General features: G+C 38.7%; 1 protein-coding gene across 4 annotated transcripts in view; it reads left to right on the top strand.

The window, feature by feature from the left end:
* The window catches only part of CD2AP (CD2 associated protein), a 74,173-nt gene that overhangs the window by 35,730 nt on the left and 18,348 nt on the right, over positions 1 to 20,095 (top strand). For all 4 annotated transcript variants that reach the window (XM_032184447.1, XM_032184446.1, XM_032184448.1 and 1 more), the window contains exons 3-8: positions 4,043 to 4,196; positions 6,819 to 6,919; positions 11,186 to 11,306; positions 12,936 to 13,120; positions 16,414 to 16,522; positions 19,607 to 19,698. In XM_032184447.1, the coding sequence (XP_032040338.1) occupies positions 4,043 to 4,196; positions 6,819 to 6,919; positions 11,186 to 11,306; positions 12,936 to 13,120; positions 16,414 to 16,522; positions 19,607 to 19,698 (762 nt within the window). The remainder of the gene's footprint in view (positions 1 to 4,042; positions 4,197 to 6,818; positions 6,920 to 11,185; positions 11,307 to 12,935; positions 13,121 to 16,413; positions 16,523 to 19,606; positions 19,699 to 20,095) is intronic.

The raw sequence follows: 20,095 nt of genomic DNA, 5'->3' as shown, positions 1-20,095 counted from the left end.
GGATCCCAACAAGCTTTTGAAAATGCATCTAGAGCAGTTTCCTGCTGTCGGAGGAGTGATAAGAAATACAGGTTTGTGGTGTGGTGGACTGCACGCAGGTGTGGAAACCAGGTATTCCAGAATTTGCTTTACCTTGGTTTGATTTCAGTGTGTTTTTAATGCCCTGGGGAAGGATAATTAATGCTCCACTTCCTTGTCACTGCCAACAGTCAAGTCCTTGCTTTACAAGGATGTTCTAAAGGTTAGTAGGTAAAATACTGAGAAAGCTGTTGTCGGCTTATCCATGTGCTGCTTACTAGCCCCTTCTGTTGTTGTTTTTTTGTCTGAACGAGATTATCAGTAGCTGCTGGAGTGATAGGCCCCTGTGTGGTGGTTGTTCCTCCCCTTGATGCAAAGCAGCTTTAGATGATGCTGTGTTTACATTGTGCTTTCTGACACACAGACACACCACTACCCACTCTCGGAATCACATGTCACTGACATCAGTTTTTGACTTCCATCTGTTCATTGCAAATCTTTTCTGATTGTTTCATACCACTCTGCTCTTGTTTTTACCCCATAATCTTTTTGCTCTTCTCCTTGCACCTTAGATCAGGAAGCATTCTAACTGCATGCTCAACCTGCAGAGCTTGGTTGCATTAGGAAGGTCCCATGGTACCAGTCTGTACGTGCCTCGTACAGCAGAAACCAGGCAGAATGATGAAGTCTTCTTCAGTAATCTTCAATAAACTTGCAGCCTTTGAACCTGCCTTGTAATTATTTTTGATCTTATTGTTTAAAAAAAATCTCATTCAACTATATTTTGTTAAATTTGCCATTGCTGGTTTTGTATTAGACTCTGAGTATTTCCTGCCTGTGACCATATCAATTACTGACTCAGCCCAGGCAAGAAAAGTCTCTCAAATTTTCCTCCTTTCATTTTAGAGTTCTTGGTTTTCTGTTGTGGTCTCTGCTTTTGTCTCAGTCTTTCTCTTGTTTGTGATCTATCAATTACTCTGCTGCCTGTGATGCTACCTTTTGACTTGTTGTCTGCCTTCAGTTACTGATAAAGCTGGTGCCTACCTTAAAATTTCAAAATGGTTCTGTCTGTAGTTTTTAATTTTATTTCTTAAAAGTGGCTGATCTTACTTTTGCCCATATATACAAGCTGCCTGTATGAGTCTTCCCCACTTCTCTTTCTCATCTCTGTGCATTTCACAAAATCCCTGCAGCTTCTGAAGCTCTGTGCAAGGTGCAGCATTAGTGCAAACCTGGAGAGCGAGCCTGCAGCTGACTCCTTAGTGGGGAGTGTTATGGCAGAGAAACAGCTTACCTGGAGAAACATTCATTCCTGGGACAGCTGGCAGCGTTGGATGTTGTAAAAGTTCAGTAGTAAAAGACTTATTTTAAAATCCAGGGATATAGCCACGACAGGCAAGTTTTCAAGTGCCAGCCTGTTTCTTTGTTGAGCAGAGTGCCCTTGTCAGGAAGGCAACTAGAAACAGGTTTTAGGGGGAGGCAAACTATTTAGCTATAGCCAACTTGGATTCTTTATGGTTTATCAGACTTGCGAGTGACTGGCCAAAAAACTGATGATAGACTGAAAATGACATCGTCTTTGTTTGGAACGCCTACTTATAGGGAGGAGATGGTCACGATGCTTTGCTTTTCTGGAGCCCTCTTTTTTTTTTTTCTTTTTTCTTTGGCTTGGAATATAGGATCTCTGCAGAGCTCGAGATCTCCAGGGCTGAATTCCCTGCGGATGAAGGAGACTAAAAGCAAGAATAGCTTGCCTGTTTGCTGAAAAGCCTCTTTATGTAATGGAAATGAGTGGGAGGAAAAATTGTGCTGTCTGTAGTCTTGCTTATTCTACTTCCTCTGTCCTTTGGGGAAATTGGAAGGTGCCTTGAAGTGTTTGACATGAGGTTCGTGGCATGTTTGAAAGCATCAGGAGCTTTCCAGACATGTTTAGTTTTCCAGCTGGACAGCTGCAGTAAGTAGCTTTAAGAGCTTTAATGTTCCAAAAAGCACCAGATACATTCTACTGAATACATTTCTCATACTTTTTTGTTGTTGTTGTTTTATCCGTGCGTGGGTTTTACTGCCTTAAAGCTCTTTTTAAGTCCTCGAATTATAAGTATAAATGTAGTGAAACCATTGTTTTCATATATTAAGTGTTCTATTGCAATTGTAGCTGAAATAACAACTGGATCACAAAAAGCTGCAAATTACATATGTTTGCATTCCTCAGAAAAGGAGCAGCCAGTGGCAGTGCTGAGGAGCTTCGAGGCTCTTGCTAAGTACACAGGTGAATAAGACCCAGTGGATGCAATACATTTAGATTTTCAGAGAATCTTGGAAAATATTTTGCATCAAGTCATTGAAGAAATGCAGCTGCTTTGATACAGAAGGAAAAATTATTTTATGGGCTGAAATTTGGTTTAAGAATAAGAAACAAAGAACTTAGTGGTGACATGCCAGGGTGATGTGTCAGAGGGATCTCCTAGGAGTTGGTTGTGATGCCAGCTTTATTCAGTATCTCCAGTGGTGGGGAGCAGAGACCTAACAGTGGAAACTCCCATTTTGCAAGAGCTGTTAGTTTTTAAATGTCACGCTGATGGTGTGGAGTTGAGCGTTGAAAAAGGTGGCAGCTGAGCTTGATGGTAGGTAAATGTCAAGTCGTGTATATAAATAAATAAAACAATAATAATCTGTACTGCGGCGATGTGAAAATGCCAGCTGAGTTGGTTGTCAGCTCAGGAATATTTGGTGGTGTCACTCTCAGTTCTCCAAAATCCTCAGCTCTGGGGGCAGTAACAGCCAAAACACCAACAGGGTGCCAGGGCTCATCGGGAAAGCTGGGGAAAGGCAGCGAGATAGGTGGTCAAGGGGATGGAGCAGCTGCCCTGTGATGTGGGGGCTGACAAAACTGGGGCTCCAGCTGAGGGGATGTGATCAAGGTTTATGTGAGCATGAAGGCAGTGGTAAATGTGATTGTAGGAGCATGTATTGGGAGTGTGAAGGTGTCAGTTTAAAACAGATGAGAGAGAAAGGGGCTTCTTTGCATTAGCAAAAAGTATCTGGTATTTATCACCAAGCAAGCAGTGGCAGGCAGGATCATGGATTCGGAAAGGAATTAGACAAATTCATCTGCAGACATCAAAGGGACTGCAGGGAACCTTCCTAATGAAACCCTGATGGGTGATCGGGGAATGTGGGAGATCAGACAGCAGAAAGCGTGCGGGGTTGCATGCTAGCCCTGGATTGCTGCTGTTGTGAGCTGTGTTCTGCACGAGAGGGGCTGCTGACCACACCTAATGGGTTTCTTCTTACGTTGAGTGATTGCCTTCTTGTCTTGGAGTATTCATTCTCAGGTAGAGTTTCATTAAATGAGCTGATGCAGTGGAATAACTGCTTAAATACACGGCTTTTTCCATCAACAGCAGATTCTTTCTTCTTTATACGTTTCTTTATTTCATTTGGCATATCTTTCCTAAGTTAAGGTGTTAACTGTTGTCTGCCTTCCTGTCAATTCCAGTGCTATTGGCAAAATGCTCTCTGTTACTCTCAGTATCTTGCTTTCTTTTCTATTTGTTTTTTTCAGCAGTACCATTACACCTTGTCTGTAAGCAACTTCTGAGCTGTAAGGCTGAGACGATCACCCAATACAGCTTCTTATACTTGAATATTGATTTTCTTTAGTGTCCTATGCTATGGCTCTGTCATTATTTATTTGTCTCATATTTTGCTTGGGTTTTCAATATGAGCTTAAGACTTGTGTGGGACTTCTCTGGCCTTGAAGCTACTTTCCATAGAGTTTGAATAGATGTCTACAATACTGCTCTTGTTTCTGAGTTTTCTTGGCACATCAACTCACCTGACTTCTAATTTTATGGAAGGGTCATGTTTATAAAGGCCTTCAGTGAGTTTAGATGCAGAAGGCCATGTTTTTTGGGTATAGTACATAATTACAAACCAAATGGTAAGTATCCCAAATCTATTAGTCTGTACAGTGCCTTGCTAACAGTACTGACCTCTTGGGTAATTTAACCTCTTGTTTCAGGAAGTTAAGAAGGATGTAGAGCCCAAGGATGATGCCCTACCAGCCAAGAAGGAGAAACCTGGCAATGTAGCAAGCCTTGTGCAGCGTATGAATATCTGTGGGCTTCCAGCAGGAGGATTCCAGCCTCATCCACCACCCAAAACCTTCAAGAAGAGTATGGAGCGTTTACAATTCTTTCACTTGCATAAACTGCTGTTGAGCATTTTAATAAACATTAATTATCAGTTTGTCAGTTTTAATTATCAGCCTGTCAGTTTTAAGGATGTACAGAAAACTAGAGATACAGGAGCCAAAACTTTTTAATCTAAGCCAAACTGTGCTCCTGGATGATCCAGTTCTTAGCAGCAGTAGGGCTGAATTCTGATGAGAACAGAATTTAGACCTCTTCCAGATTCCAGAGAATATTGCCTTTCTTTTTTGATCGGCATTGAAGGCAATGGAAAGGAACTGTTGCTGTTCAATTTTATGTCAGCTCTGCTTGTATTGCAAAGTACCTGAATGAGAACTGCAGGCCTGTTCCTGGTAATTAAAAAGTTTTCCTGCAGTCACTTCTTCCATCTAGAAAAGTTTTGCTTTCTAGACAACTAATGATACTATTCGCAAAATGACTTTTGAATGACTGAATCTGAATACAGTTCTTGACGATGGCATGTGTGCCCATTAGGTGCTTTCATCATCAAGCATTTGAAAATCTAGTCCAGAAAGTTAGTCTTTTTCCCTAGATTAACACAACCAGGCTCTGGAAAGGAATCAACTTCATCTGATACCAGTTCGTATACAGACTGCCTCTTCTGATGTCCCTAATCTTGGAATAATTCTGTGTTCAACAGGGCTCGTTGCCTCATGCTGATTGTTGTGTAGCCATGATCAGTATGGTGCATACAATTTGATCTCAAAATTAGTGTTATGGCTAGACTCATTTTTCTAGTACAAAACGGTGTTCAGGAACCTTCCTTGAAACGCACAAATGTTTATTTGGCATAACAGCAGTGTCTGTATTTCCACTTTGCTTGCTGTTCCCTCTTTCTGGGAAGGCTGTTTAAACAGCTTCTGCAGATTCTGTTTGCTGTTTTCTTTTGCCTTTGCCTGGGCAATCGCTCATTCCCTTCAGAAGGTTTTTGGACTATTTAGTCATCTTTCAGTTTCTAGTTCCTAACCTGGCAAAATGAGGTTTACAACTTCAAAAACAAAAGTTAAGCTTCTTTAAAACTAATAGCAAGTTTCCCATGCGTGACAAGGCAGGTTTTCTCTGTCTAGAAAGCCCCATGTGTTGGTCTCATGCACCTCTCACTGAACACGTGTATATTCTATCAGGTGGGAAAGCTACAGGCGATATTCCTATCAGTTAGATTGCTGCGTTTATTCAGGAAAATGAAAATACAGGAGGTGTACTAAATTGTGTAACAAAGGGCTAAATTTAGTTTACCCTGTAGAAAACAAAATGTAATGAGAGACAGATTTTTTTTTATTTTTTTTGGAAATGGACAGAATTGTCTGGCAGCTGCCATCCCAACAGTCCCAGCATTGTGTGAGGCTGGAATATTGTTTTCTGAACTGATCAGTTAGCTTCTTAGGTTAATCTAGGGATTTTCAAAACTGGAACTTTTGAAAGTAGATAGCATTGAAAACAGCTTGCTGGTGAGGGAGAGTTCTAGATGCAAAATGCATCTGTTTTTTAACCCTATTTTAGAGAAAATTACAATATGAAAAGTGGAAATCAGATGTATACCAAATGGCCGTGTGACTCCTTAATTCACATTTTTGGTATTAATCTCGTTCAAAGGAGGAACCCTAAAAGCATTGTAGGTGGTAGTAGAGGCCAGTGAACTGTTTATTTCAATTAGTGTTTACATAATAGTCCTTCTTGGCTGCTGTATAAACTTCTGTAGACTTGAAAGAAGGCTGTATTATGTGAGCAATTACATGTTATTAGAAACAACCTCTAGAGCTTCATGTTTTTGCATCTTGACTTTAAGCTCTCCAAAGCAGAGGCCATATAGCAGTATGTAGAAAACTCTTAATTTAGTGATCGCTCTCAGAAATTTTAGATGCTGCATATTACTCAGATGTCTGGCTTGTTCCGTACTGAGGATGCTGGGTGTAGCGATCTTCTTAACTTCTGACTTTGGAATTTCAATACTGCTGTAAGAAGACAAGGATCAATCTGTATCTATGTTTGCATTATTTTTACACAGCTAATCTTATCTGTTGAAGCTTGAGTATGGATGGAGTGCACAATGTAAGAGGGAGTACAGAAATTACATAAGTATAGCTCCTGTAAGACCACTCTAAGAAAACAGTGTGATGTACGTCAAGCTTTTGATACATATTTTTGCTTAAACAGGGGCAGGGTTGCTTAAAGACTGGAGGCTGAAACTTGCAGATTTTCTTCCAAGCAAGTGCTAACACTGCAGCCAGCAGCTACTGTCATCTTTGCAGGTTTCAGTCAGGAAGTAGCTTGAAAATTATTGTACTGGGGACTTGCTTGAGTCAACATGTCTTTTTTTTTTTTTTTTTTTAATAGCAGTTAGTAATTGTCTGTGCAGTGTTTGCTTATTTGTAACTCACAGTGTGAGACGCTCAAGGGCTTTCAAGCTACATTTAAGGTATAACTTGTTAGGCTGAAGTGACACAAACAAACCGGAAAAACAGAAGCAGAAGCTTATGTAGCTTTTTGGGGTGGTTTACCGGTGTTCTGGTCAGATTTGATACTTGGAAGCTGAGGAAAAATGAGTTTTCATTTTAAAATATTATTTTTCAATTTCCTTTGTATCAGAGTCCAAGAAGAGGCAATGTAAGGTGCTCTTTGAATATGTCCCACAGAATGAGGATGAGCTGGAACTCAAGGTGGGGGATGTGATCGACATCAGTGAAGAGGTAAGCTATTTCACAGAGCTGGTTTTGTCTTCGTGTGGTCAAAAGTGACTTTTTTATTATTTTTTTTAATTTATTTTGTAATATTTTAAATACAAGGATGTTGGAAAATAGCAAAGGAGTTGGTATAGCAGAGGATAAAGCTAATATTTTAGGAGTTCTTTCTCTCAGGTTCTTACCCTAAATCAACAAATACTAGGGGAAGTATTTCATCTTCACAGCAATAAATTGTAATTCAGCACGCTCATTTCTTTTTCAAAAGACTTCCACAGTTCTTTGGCTCTGTCAATGTGATCCTTGCTTTTAGGATGCTTATGCTAAAATTCTTTGACCATTTGCCTTTAACATGACATACCCTAACTCGGTTTAGATGAAAAATGCTATTTGACCTGATTTTCCAGTTTGGTGCTTTTGTACAAAGTCTTTCATCGCTTAAACTTTGAACTAATAGTAACAGCATTTGTTACAACAAACTGTGCTTGTTGTACGATGCACTTCTACCCACTTGCACAGAAATAGGGGACTTACAAATGCAGTTAGTAATGTGTTGGTAATTTCCATTTCATTTTCCACTGAGTAAGAAAACAATTAAAGCTTGGTATTGATGTTCAGAACTTGATGGCAGTCACCCTGTGCATCTGAGAGGGGTTTTGTGGGGGAGTTATTTTCTTTTTCCTTGTCTCCTTGCTACCTGTTCCATTCAATATCAACTAGTGTTGTGGGAGGCTTGATTATATGGGAAGAGCATCTCTTACAAGAGCTAAGTCTGTCAGAGAACCTGTGGAAAAGACCAGAGTGATCACGGAAGGATCCTTTCAGAACTGGATGGAAAACTGCACAGCATACTCTGGCCTCCATTGGTACAGCCCCTCCTTGTTGTTTCCTTGAGAATCCAAGAAAGGAAAAAGACTTAATATTTCTTTCTAGCCATGAGTCTGTTGGTGCTCTTGAAGTAGCTTTGAGATTGCATCTTTCACTTGGATGACTTCATTTGAAGAGAATGCTAACTCTCCAGGATTCTGATAATTGCCAGGAATGACTTGTCCATTTTCATAGCAAGGAAATAATTGTGCTTTTAGATGCAATTGAGCTAATGATTTCTAGAATTTGTTTTGTTAGCTTTGAATAAAACCAAGTGACTTGTTAAACCTGCTCACCAAAATCAGTCTCATAAATTCCATTGTGTGAGAGTGTTTTTTTTTTTTTTTAAAGGAGTGCTCCTGGGTAACCTCATCAGTTTAATTTGTGGATAGTGCTTGTGTGCAGCAGTCCTGGCTTCATAAATGCTTGCACTGTACCATTCAGTAGACAGAACAATATCACTGGAAACCATTCAAGCAGTAAACTGCTTTGGGAGCTGCTGTTTTGAGTCTCACATGTTAACTTTCAGAATTATTTTGGGAGGGGTGCTCAGTATGATGTATCACAAGACCAAATAGCTAATGAAAACAAAAAGATCAAGGTAATTATTCATCTGGTTTCCTAGATAGAAATGATTTTTTTGGAGGCATAGTTTGTTGTTTCTGTTCTCATGTTTATTTCTGTGCCCGTGCTCCTTCCTTTCATATACCTCACCTGGCTTTCAAGAAAGATTAAACTTCTTGAAATTGATGTGTTTCCACAGAACTTTGTAAAAATAGCTGGCCTAGGACAATTTTGTGCTGTTATGTCTCTCACAGAATGGGTGCAAGGAACACATCTATTTTAAAAACAACAAAGACAACAAAAACACTTTAAAATAATGAAATGAAAATATGTATTTGTAGTATTTGTAGTTCCAGACTGGAACTGGATGGGTTTAAGGTGCTTTCAAACCCAAACTATTCTGTGATTCTATGGCCAGAAATGTGAAGAATCATAGAAAATAATACTATTAATTGTGGCTAACTTGTCTTCATTACTGTGAAATGATTCTTGCTTTCATTTATATATAAAAGGTGCTATTTATATAACAAGTAACTTAAATTTACAGATAACTTAAGATTATTACTTTGAGAGAGCATTTGGTCACTTCTTTGGAGAAAATAATAAAGCAAAATCACCTGCTCAGGGGAATAAGCTCTAACAGCCACACCTGATAACAGAGCAGTGTTATCAGGTGTAGCACTTGCAATTGTTTTCCTAAATTGAATGGTTAGTCATTTACAGGAATGATCATGAAATTAAAAGTGGAGGTCATGGCTTTGGAAGGTAAATGACTAATTTTGAAGAGAGCAGGTTACAAGGTTCAGGAGCAGGGAAGAAGGCCTTTGTGCTATGTGGCTGAATCATCGGGGCCTTTTGTTTACAGAACTTGTGAGTTATGCATACAGTATACACAAAGTACATGTGGTAATTGTATAATTTATCTAAACTTTTTGTATCTCCTTCATATCTTTTCTCACATTCCTGTCAGATGCAGCACTAAAGACTAGGTTTAAAAGAAACTTTTTTTGTAGTATTGTATTTGTATTGCATAATACAAGTTCATAAGGCTCAACTACTGGATTTTTTTTTTTTTTGAAGTTCAGACTGGTAAAACTGTTTCAGTCATTTTTTCCCCCTTTGTTCAGAAGTCTTGAGAGTTCATCTTTTTATAGCAGCAACTTGATGGTATTCAAAAAAAGTACCGATGCTGTACCAGAGCTGTATCTCCCTCTTGTGGAAATTGGATCCTGTAGTAGGGTTTTAAAATGGAAGATGTCCTGAAATTGTCATCATTAGTATTAGCACCCAGAAATACACAGTTGCTCTTCACCAAGCCACATAGAACCTTTTTTATTTTCTTCATCTGTTCTTTAATGTTGATTAAAGATGCATTCTCTGGTAACACTGGTTTGTATGTCATCAGGTTTTTTAAGGACATCATGGTGAGGGTATTGACTCAGATAACGTTTAATCTATTCCTGCCTGTCTCTGAATCTGGCATTGCTTTGCCTTGCAAGTCTGTAGAGTGCTTTGCTGACCTTTTCTAATGGCAGAAAATAAAGGGATGCTTCAATCTCTTTCTATATCCTAAGCATGAAAAGACCCTTTCTCATGGCTCTTTGGTAGTATGTGTGATTCAGGGCATTTTAATTTGTTTTCTGTCATGTATTATGTAAAGCATGAGGAGCTGGAGTGTGATCAGCATCTGTCAGGAATCTGCTTGAAATTTGATTTGCTGGACCAGTCTCCGTATTTAAACCATCCACAACGAAGCTATATTCGGTAACTAGGATGTCTTTTAAAAGAAAGGCGTTCTTTTTCCACTGCCTGTCTGTCTCTGTAGCTGCCAGGCTTTGCGTGCATTCTGCCTGCCTGGAGGTAAGCTAGGGTTTAAAAATTATGTCTGTGTGTCAGGCGCAGTGTCCTACAAAGCAAGGCTATAAAAAGATTACATAAACAGATGCTGTTTTATTCTGTTGTTTTTCTTTCTCTTCTAAAAACAGCTTTCCAGCCTTAAAGCAGAAAAACTTCAAAATATTTTGTTTTAGTTGATCTCATCTCAGTTTTACATATTGTTCATTGGGCAAATTACCTTCACATAATTTCAGATATCTTCAAATGTGTTCATAAAAAAAAGAACACAATTCTTATTCAGTTTTCTGGCATCATATTTTACACCATTACCTACGTGCGCCCTGCTTTTCCTTGTGTTTTGAATGGTGTCATATTCATGATGAGCCTTCCATTAAATATTTTAGAGTGAATAACACCAGGAATCCAAGCACTTAACAGATCATCACAGGTTTGTCCTTAAAACAAACCGAAACAGGTTTGTTTCTAGTACAAAAATGAGATGGTTTGTGAATAGCAAAGCTAACAAAATTTCATCTCATTTCATATTCAGTGGACTTGTACCCTTAGTCACAAAACTCAGGCATCTTGGCTGCCTACGTTGGTTGGCCAACTCAGATGGGAAGGGATCCATATCTTCTAACTGATCTAGAGCTAGGCATCTGCTCTTCAGCCAGCTGTTTCCTGCCAGAAGGAATGGATGACAGAGTAGTGGAAAACTAAGCTGTGATGTCCCTAAGGACTTTTTTCTACTGAACGTCATCTGTAGAAATTATCTTTGATCAGAAGACACAAGCATTGAAGTTGGTCAACGGATACAGGGCCAATGGAAATGGGACTGGTGGGAACTGGACTGGCAACAAGACTGCATAAAGATTGCCTTAAGTGAAGTATGAATTCAATTGATATACATTTTTTTAGATTGCTTAAATTGCTGTACTTAAATGTTGCAACAGGTGTTGTATTTTAGTTTTCTTTTGCTTAATTAATGTGCAAAATATTTCTGTACAGGTAGAAGAAGGCTGGTGGAGTGGAACACTAAATGGCAAGTCAGGGCTGTTTCCTTCCAACTTTGTGAAAGAATTGGAATCGACGGATGATGGAGAAACACAGGACTCTCTGGATGACGCAGGTGGTATTCTGTTTTCTTGTAAGCTCATAGCAAAATTATTTTAAATCTCATACAATTAAGAACATTGTGGTTGTTGTGCAATCTTATTATATTTGATTCTAAGAATAAAGTATTTTTCATGTCTAACAAATACTAAAATGGACACTGGATCAAACATATTCCTTGGATTGTTTTTAAGGCAGCTTTTAAATTTAGCCATTCCTTTTTGGCTCTGACTGTATAGCTAAGACAGAAGCAGACCGTCTGTAGCTGAACAGTAGTTTAAATGCTGAGGGGTGCCAGGCAGGTACATGCTTTCCAGACAATTATTTAGTCTGTTGCCTTGAAACTGTATTTCTGAGGCCTTATGTTTTTGAAGACCTGTTTGAAGGCTGGGGAACTTTGATATGATATTGCTGAAATGGGAGCAATCTTTGGGAGTAGTGTCCTGAAGGGAGTTAATGCTTAAAAAAAAAAAAAATGTATAATGTTCAAGGGCAAAAAGTGTGTGTTTTTAATATTTTTCTGTCCACATTTACAAGATGTTAAGTAATAATAGTTTCTAATAACGGTTTGCTCAGAAAGAAAAAATAATTGATTTTTTGTAAATTCTGGAAATAATTTCAGTAGTGTAAGCCAAGAGTTGTTTGATTTGAGCAGTCCCAAATAGATCAACACCTATTTAGAGCTTAGTTTTGCTGAGACTAGTGATATCTGGTGAGATGAGTGTACAAATGGGTATGTGTCCATCTTATTTCATGAATACTGAGATTCAGAGAAACTGAACAGTAATCTGAAATGATTGTATTTTCTGTTAGTATCTTAGAAGCTATGATTTTCAGCACCACCACCACCCACCCTCCTGCATGGGGGTTACATTTAATGCTCAGTACTTTGACAGTCAGGTTCTCAAGTATCTGCTATATTTCTTTACTCCTGAGAAAAAGTAAATTCTCTGAGCTGTGATTTTTTGGAATTTTCTCATTAATGAAATTTGTAGCTATCCATTTAGAGAACTAAAAGGAAAACAACCAAGTGAAGAGTAATATAGTTCAGAAACTGAAGTGGCAACACAACTTCACAGTGTTACCAAAACATAAATAAATTCACAAGAAACTGTTTTCAGGTATTTTTTTTGGTATTTTGAGCTGTAGGAAAACTTCACTTGCTGCCTTGAGAGGCATCAGTCTCTGCTACTGCACCACAGTTTTCTTTGTTGTGGTTGTTGAAACAAGTGCACTCATTTTGGCATCATGATGGCCCTTTATTGATCATAGCCTTTGGCAGCTATAGCTCTGCTGCATGTGATAAGCTTTTAAGTGTTGGAAAAAAACCATGCCTTGCACTACTCAGCAGTGCTTCATAAAATCTAATGCTGATGATTACAGACTGTGGAGCCTCGATGTTTGAAATGGCAAGGAATATTAATAATCTAATGACTGAGTTGCCAGACTATTCAATGTGTGTTGTTTCAGATGATCTTATGTTAAACATACAGCTAGACAAAAAAGGGAGGTATTGTAGCTGCAATAAGCTGTAAGAGCAATACATACAGCTGTGTCTCTTCCTTTTTTTTTTTTTCCTCTGAAGAGCAAAGAAATAATTTCAGCTATTAAAACAACTGTGTTTTTTTTATCCTTTCACTTTCAGAGTCTGTTTTCAGTGGTCCTACCTCACCTGTGGCTTCTCCAGGGAATGGAGCTGAACCTGGATCTGGACCAGCACAGCCAAAGAAAATACGAGGTGTTGGGTTTGGTGATATCTTTAAAGAAGGCTCAGTTAAACTTAAGACAAGATTATCCAGTGGTGAATCAGAAGACAAAAAGCAAGATAAGGTATGTAGGGGTTTCGTGTTGTTATTTTGGGGTTTCCTGTATTTAAAAAAGAAAGTGTGGAAACTGAAAACATAATCCCGTAGATGCTGGCAGGTTATAAGATTTGTCAGTATTGTTCAGTAATCAGGCTGTAACCGTCGGATACCAAAGGCAAGGCAAGAAGAGGGTCTTGCCTATAAAACAAAGCAAAACACCTCAAACTTCTTTCACGGTAAGTTATCTACCATGGATTCCAAAAGGTCTAGTCAAATGTTTTGACTTTTTTTTAAAGAGGGAAATTCAAACTAACATGAAAATTGTCCTTTCAAAAGCCAGGGGTTTAAAATATAGCAGGATATGTACCTACTGTAGTCTTTGGTAGTTCTTTTCTCTGTAACAGATTTTGTATCTAATCAGGGGCAGGACTGCTGAGTTTCTATACAAGTTTAAGAAGCGTTTGGACTATGTACTTAGTCACATGGTCTAAAATTTTGTGTAGGCCTGTGTGGTACCAGGATTTTGACTCGATGATACTTATGGGTCCCTTCCAACTCGGGGTATTCTATGATTCTAAGTTGAATGTAGCCTTTAAATCAAGGAATATTTGGGGTGTTTCTTTTTTTTCCTTCACGTTTTGGTGGATGTTGAAATTGTTGTACTGTGTGTCATGTGTTATTACCAATGGGAATGTCCTTCAGTGAATGCTGCCAAATTTTGGCTTCATTGGTGTCTCCATAACCTTCAGATTGGGTGAGCTTGAAAAGTACAACTTAAAAATTTTATATCCTCTTTGTTTTCCCTTTTTGTTTGAGTGAATGGTGAAAGGGGTACTTTTGATCTCCAAATCTAACTTAGAAGTTAGGAAGTATTATAGAACATCACATTATTTACTTACTTTAATTTGGTTTTGGTATATCTGAACTCAAGGAAGCTCTTACCCCTCATAAGTACAACAGCAATGCATTTATCTTGAAATTATGCATAGAATTATACCAAGAACTTTTTTATGTTTTTCAAGCTTTTGACAGCTGAGGTCATTCAGTGTTTAAGTTTTATTTTTCAAGTGATCAATTCAAGAAAGCTTCTAAATCTTTGTCCAAATTCTTTTTTTTTTTTTTTTTTTTTTTTTTCATCTGTGGTTGTGACTGTTTTTTGGAAAACGTAATTCTGACTGATTTGTTTTCCTTTGCCTGCCCAGAAATAATTGTGCTGGGGGGCAAAATGCAACATGAGGGCAGGAAGAGAGTCCTCAGGAAGAGGGCAGGGGCAGATACTTCTTTTAATGTGTTGTTTTCCCCCCCCAGCCCCAGTAACAAAGCTGAGAGATGCTTATCCAATAGTATATGTTGCTGCACATCCTTTTTTTCCTGATTCAATCAAAACTTCATATGAGTCAGAGAACCAAAGTTATCAAAGTGTTGTCATTTGTAGCTGGGGTATTGATTGTGAAGTCCCAGGGAGGGCACATGCATTTTCCTCCATTCTCTCCAGGTTTATACCTCAGTACAGGAATCCATGGGAGCCACTACATTGTTGTGTGACTGCTGTTAGAGGAGGCTTTCAGGAGCTAGCTTTCTCAATTTGCCTTCTTGTTATAAGATTGCTTGTCCGAAGGCATGCTTCCTCACTTTCCAGCTTATAACTTGGGAGCGGTAAGATCCTGTCTAAAATATACTGAGTTGACAGGAAGCCTGCTCAGTCATTTTGAACTGTTCTTCGTGCAGAAATACTAAGATACGTTGGCGCTGTATTTGGTTTGTTGGCCAGTCTGCTAAGTTGTTGTAGGCAGCTTCTCAGCAAGATGGGAAATGAAGTGAGAAAACAAACTTCTCGTAGTTTGAAGACAATGAAATAAACAATTGAGGTTTGCATTTAATATTCCACTTATGCTTATTGCCAAAGTCATCCCAAAGGCAGATAGGCTTAGAGAACAGCGTAAAGAGCCCTATGGGGAAAATTCTTATGAAGGTTTTGCTAAAACAGTTTCTTCAGGTACATGCTCAACTCACTTTGGGTTTAAATGGAGGGATGCTGGAAGGGCATTCTCCATCCTTAAGCTAGTAAAGAAATAAAAGCTGTCCTCAGGAAGCTCTAGAGCAGAGAGAGCTTCTTTGTTTTTCCCCTATGGGAATTCAAGAACTGCTCAGCACAGGAAGACTGAGCACTTAGACTCGTGAGCAATTCAAATGTTTATTTGCTTTTGTAAGATAGATTTCAGTCAGCTCCAGCATCCTGCATGGGTTCAGGTTATTTATACCCTGCCTGCCTAAACTTCCTCTCACACTAATTGCATCCTTTTTTTTGGAAGGGGAGAACGTAGAAAACTTTCCATACTGGCCTTCTTTAATCTCCTAGGTGGGTTATTTTAGTGCTTCCTTTATGTTCTGGAGTGAATTAAATTGCATATGCACTCTGAGAACATCCCAAATGACCGTAGCTTCCTCTATGGTATGTCAGAGGTACCAAACACCAGCCCACAGACACCATCTGTTCTTAAAGAGACTCAGGCTGGTTTCTGTGGCATCAGTAGGTCTGCAAAGTCTAGTTATAAAGGGAAATGAACAGAATAAGTAAAAGCAATGGGAATTTTCTCGTCAGTAACACTGCTAGGGTTGCTCAGGTAAGCACTGACTAATGTTTGTAGCTCTTATGACTGTGAAGAAAAGAATGCAGCTGAAGCTGTCGCAGTCCTCCTGACAGCTCAGTAAATGTCTTGAAATGAAAACTAGAGCAATTATTTTGGTTAGGTGTTAACTCTGAAACTTCATACCAGTTGTGATGCCTCTGTGTTTTTTTTGGTGTAGGAGAAAATGTCTGGTGAGAAAGTGTGTGTTTGGGTTCTGTGCTGTTTGAATCTCCAAGAGCAAAGGGAAGCTGGGACGGGCTTTCACATGCTTTTATGTTTGCCTAAGTAATGAAAAACTGATTACCTCTTCAGCTGAGATGGTTTATGGTCACTGAATATTCCTGTGTCATTCCAGTGTCAAGTAACTATGGTCAGAGTTACTTTCAGCAGAGCTGTTAAATGACCACTTCTGTGCCAGAGAAGGCAATTTCAGAGTAATGGAACAGTGACGCTTGGGAAGATTGAAATATGATTGCAAAAATTGAGCTGGACATTGCCAGATATAAAGCAGTGTGCTTTGTCTTTGGTCAGTAGACAAAATTCTTGTTGTGGTGGCCATAATGAAGTAACTGCAGTAAATTAAGTACTTAAAAGAAAAACGCAGTGAATCTCTTGGAGATAATTTCACATCATCTCAGCTACTGAAAACATGAGTTTCTGTTAATAAAGTTCTCTTTTGTTTCTGTAGTCCTCACCTCACCATCCCCCTGGATCAAAGCCAATTCATTTTCCTTGCGTAACGAAAATGGAAAACTCGTCAGAAGGAGCAAAATCAGAAGGTGAAAGTAAACCAAAAGGTAAGGCTAATGGAAATGTGCATCTGTTGCTTGATAGTCTTTGGTGAAGAAGTATTTGGTTGTCAAAACTGATCTGTTCTCCCCTTGTTGGCGTTATACTTCTGTGTATACTGCTTTTTGTGCATAATGTTCTTTATCTTTGAGAAGTTATTCAAATGCAAAAGTGTCTGAAGGAGTTTTTGTTTGCATTTCAGTGAGAAATCAGTTGTAGGGTTGTCTCCCAGAAGCAAATAAGGCAGGGGTATTAAGTTTGTGTTAATTTGTGTTGACGTGCTAAAGCTGGCTTTCATTCTGCCTAGCTTTCAGTGGTCAGCTGGGATGCTGGAAATCTGTTGTTGCAGAGCAGCCCCCCAGTTTGGTTTCTTTTCCTGGATGATAGGAATGATGCTGTGTTTACTCTGGAGTTGCTCGTGTGCGTGCTGTCCATGGTTGTATGCTGGGTTTCTTGCATCAGAAAGTTGTTGTTCCCTTGAAGTCTATTCTCCAGGTAGCCTGGTTCCATTTATAGTAATAAAAAAGAAAAAAGATTTTTTTCTCTGAGAATTTATGACTTTGTTTAACTACTAAATTGCCTAGCTTTATCTAGAGAGCTACTTTTTTTTTTTTTTTTTTTTTTTTTTTTAAAGTCAACTCAAAACTTCTTTTGGGAGTGCCAACCCCCATAAAAAAAATGTGATGTGTTGACAGCTCATTTTGCCTAGTTCCAGGGACAATGCTTTTCAGCTCCTGTATTGGAATTTCAAGTGTACTTTTCTTTTATGTAGAAATCAGTTATTTTTGCATAAATGGGTTATTTTACATGGAATGCATCATTTGCAGAATTACGAAAACTTCAACAAACAGCTGGCTTTTCGCCTGTCTTTAGGGGTTGTGTAATCTAGCAGAACAGCGCACTTGAAACGGTGGGTTTGTACAGCCAAACCAGGGCTTTGGCCGAGTTCTAACAGCAAATAGGACATCTGTGCCACTTGAGCAGTGTTGCTTTATTTCGTGGGATAGATGTATGCACGGCCATGTTTATAAACAGCCTATTACAGTTTAGGAGTGTTTAATGTAGTGGGGGTAAGAGTAGTTAACACTTCAGTTTTGCCATTCCAAAGCATATATTGAAATAAGTTTGTGTATGATTTTATGGAAATCAATGCTTACTTGGACTTTATCCTGATTTTGAAGTCTATCAGGGATTTTACTTTTAGTAGATTAAAATTTTCAGCTTTTAAACCGTTTCAGTGCTATTGCTGGAAGTGCTCTTCTTGCAGAGCCAGCAAGACAGTGTGCAGCCCAGAGCATTGCGAAATTTGGCCTGTCTTAAACTTTGCATAAAAATTAACCCAAGTCTGTCTGAAAAATCTGGGTGTTCAATACCAAACATTCAAAGCATTCAGTACGTAGCTCCTTTCATAATTTCAAGTGCATTTCATGCTACAAGTATAGAAATTGGACTAATCCAGTTAGCCATGCTGAGTCTCTGCTCCCCAGATAAATTTTGTAGGAGATTATTAGTAGAAAATACCTATAGAATAATTTGAAAGTATCTTGTAACTTTTGAAAGAGCTAGGTTTTTTTTCTTAATGTTTTTATTTTAATACAGACTGCACTGTTTATGCATCCTCAGTTTTGAGAGAGTTTAAAATAATCTGTGTTCAGTATGTTAACAACAGAGGTCTCCTAAAATATTTAGACTTGTGTGCCTTATTTTGGTACGCCTCAGCTATTTCTGGGAAGCTTGTTTTGGCCTCTGGTGCAAATATGTAAAATATTTTGTTTAAAAAATAAAATAGAAATCTCTACTTGGTGATTTCTCCTTCCCCCTTTATGTCAGAGGACATCATCTGTGATTCCTGCTACTGCACGGTCACCCCTGAGTTCTTGGAAAGGAGAAAACTTAGTAAATGTTTTAATAAAAGGTAGTTCAAAGTTCAGATTTATTACTTTGTAAGCACCATATGAAAGTGTTAGAAAGTGAAACAGGGCTTCTTTATCTCCATGACTTAGAGAATATCAGGCTCACAAAGTAAGACGGTGAAGTGGCAAATTGTATGTGCTCTTAATGAAGGTGGGTGGATTTTTTGGGTGGAGCTGACCACCTGGATGGGCAGAAAGATGCAGCCTGCAGGGTTTCAGCACTTGCTGCCTCCTGCCTTCTGTGCAGCTGGTGCAGAGGAAAGTCCTTCCTGACATGGTTTTTGTGTGCTGTGGGACTTGGTGTATCCAGGGCATGAGGAGAAGTGCTTGGAGAAGGAAAGAAGCAAAGGTTTGCGTAGTACAGTGGTGCTGACCGACTCTCCCAGCAGCAAGGAAATGCGTGCCTTGTTACAGAATCGGGCTGTGTACAGGAGATGGCTTAGGGTTGTGCTGCCCTCTGAGCAGGGGTGTATGCTGCTGCTCACCTGTGTGTGTTGTCCAAGTCCTGGTATGTTGTGGCCACACGATAGAGTCCTTATTGCCCTATACCAAGTAGAAAGACAGGAATTATTCTTTCTGCTTTTACAGAAGGGGCTGTGATTGTCAGTTTAGTCATTCAGTTGAGCTGTGGTTTCAGGTGGTTATATCCAAGGACTTCGTTTGCTTCAATTACTTGTTCTCATTGCAGAATTTCAGCAAATGTGCTGCTTGGGTATTTGAAGTTCCTGTAATTTTAAGTCACCATGAAACAATTGTGTATATTTAATTAGGCTTATTATAAAAATCTCATATAAACTCACAATAAAAATCATGAATCAGTCTTTCGTCTAAAGCAGCAGAACTGAATATATATAAGGCAGTGGGGATTAGATATGTCAGATAAGCCATTATAGTTTTAAGTGAGCAGTCTGCTGTGGATAAAAATATTTTAGGGCATTATCCCCTGACTCCATGAGGATTTATCTCCCGTTCTCTGTAAATATTGCTATGAACTTGATTTTCTCATGAGGTGAATGACACAGTGAACACTTTGTAGAGCAGCGTCAGATGGCTGGTCCGGAAGGGAAGGATGATTATAGTATTAATTTCTGAGCTCTCCTTTTGGATAGCACAAGTAAGCTTTTATGTACTTTACTACCCATGGTATGCAAGTGTAGTAATTATGCTGTGTCGTTCCAGCCAAGGAATATTGCAGGACAGTATTTTCCTACGAAGGCACAAATGACGAACTGAGTTTTAAAGAAGGCGAGATTATTCAAATTATCACTAAGGTAAGATGTTCAGTCCACTTTAACCATTTGTAGCTTTTGTAAGTTATGCACAGGTAAGTAGAATATAGACAGGAGAGTTTATTGGGTTGAGTAAAGTATTTGCTAAAATATGTAAATAATTTCAGATGTTAACACACATACTTCTGTTATAAATAAACTAAAGTTTCTATCCAGTTAGATCGTGTGATGGATTTCTATGACACAGAATTAATAATTTGTTTTTTCCCCTTATGTTATTGTTATGTTATTATTACTTGGTTATTTTCTCCTCAGAAGTGTATCCATCCTGTCTTACTTCTTCATGCTTTTCAGACTAGTGAGCCTGATCAGTTGCATCAGAATCACTTTTATGTAGTAGAATTGTGTGTTATTCCAACTACAGAAAGTATTTACTGAA

This window comes from Aythya fuligula, chromosome 3, assembly GCF_009819795.1.
Source record: "Aythya fuligula isolate bAytFul2 chromosome 3, bAytFul2.pri, whole genome shotgun sequence".
Lineage (NCBI taxonomy): Eukaryota > Metazoa > Chordata > Aves > Anseriformes > Anatidae > Aythya > Aythya fuligula.
Note: the sequence above shows the minus strand (reverse complement) of the source record. Positions and strands in the feature narration are given on the sequence as shown.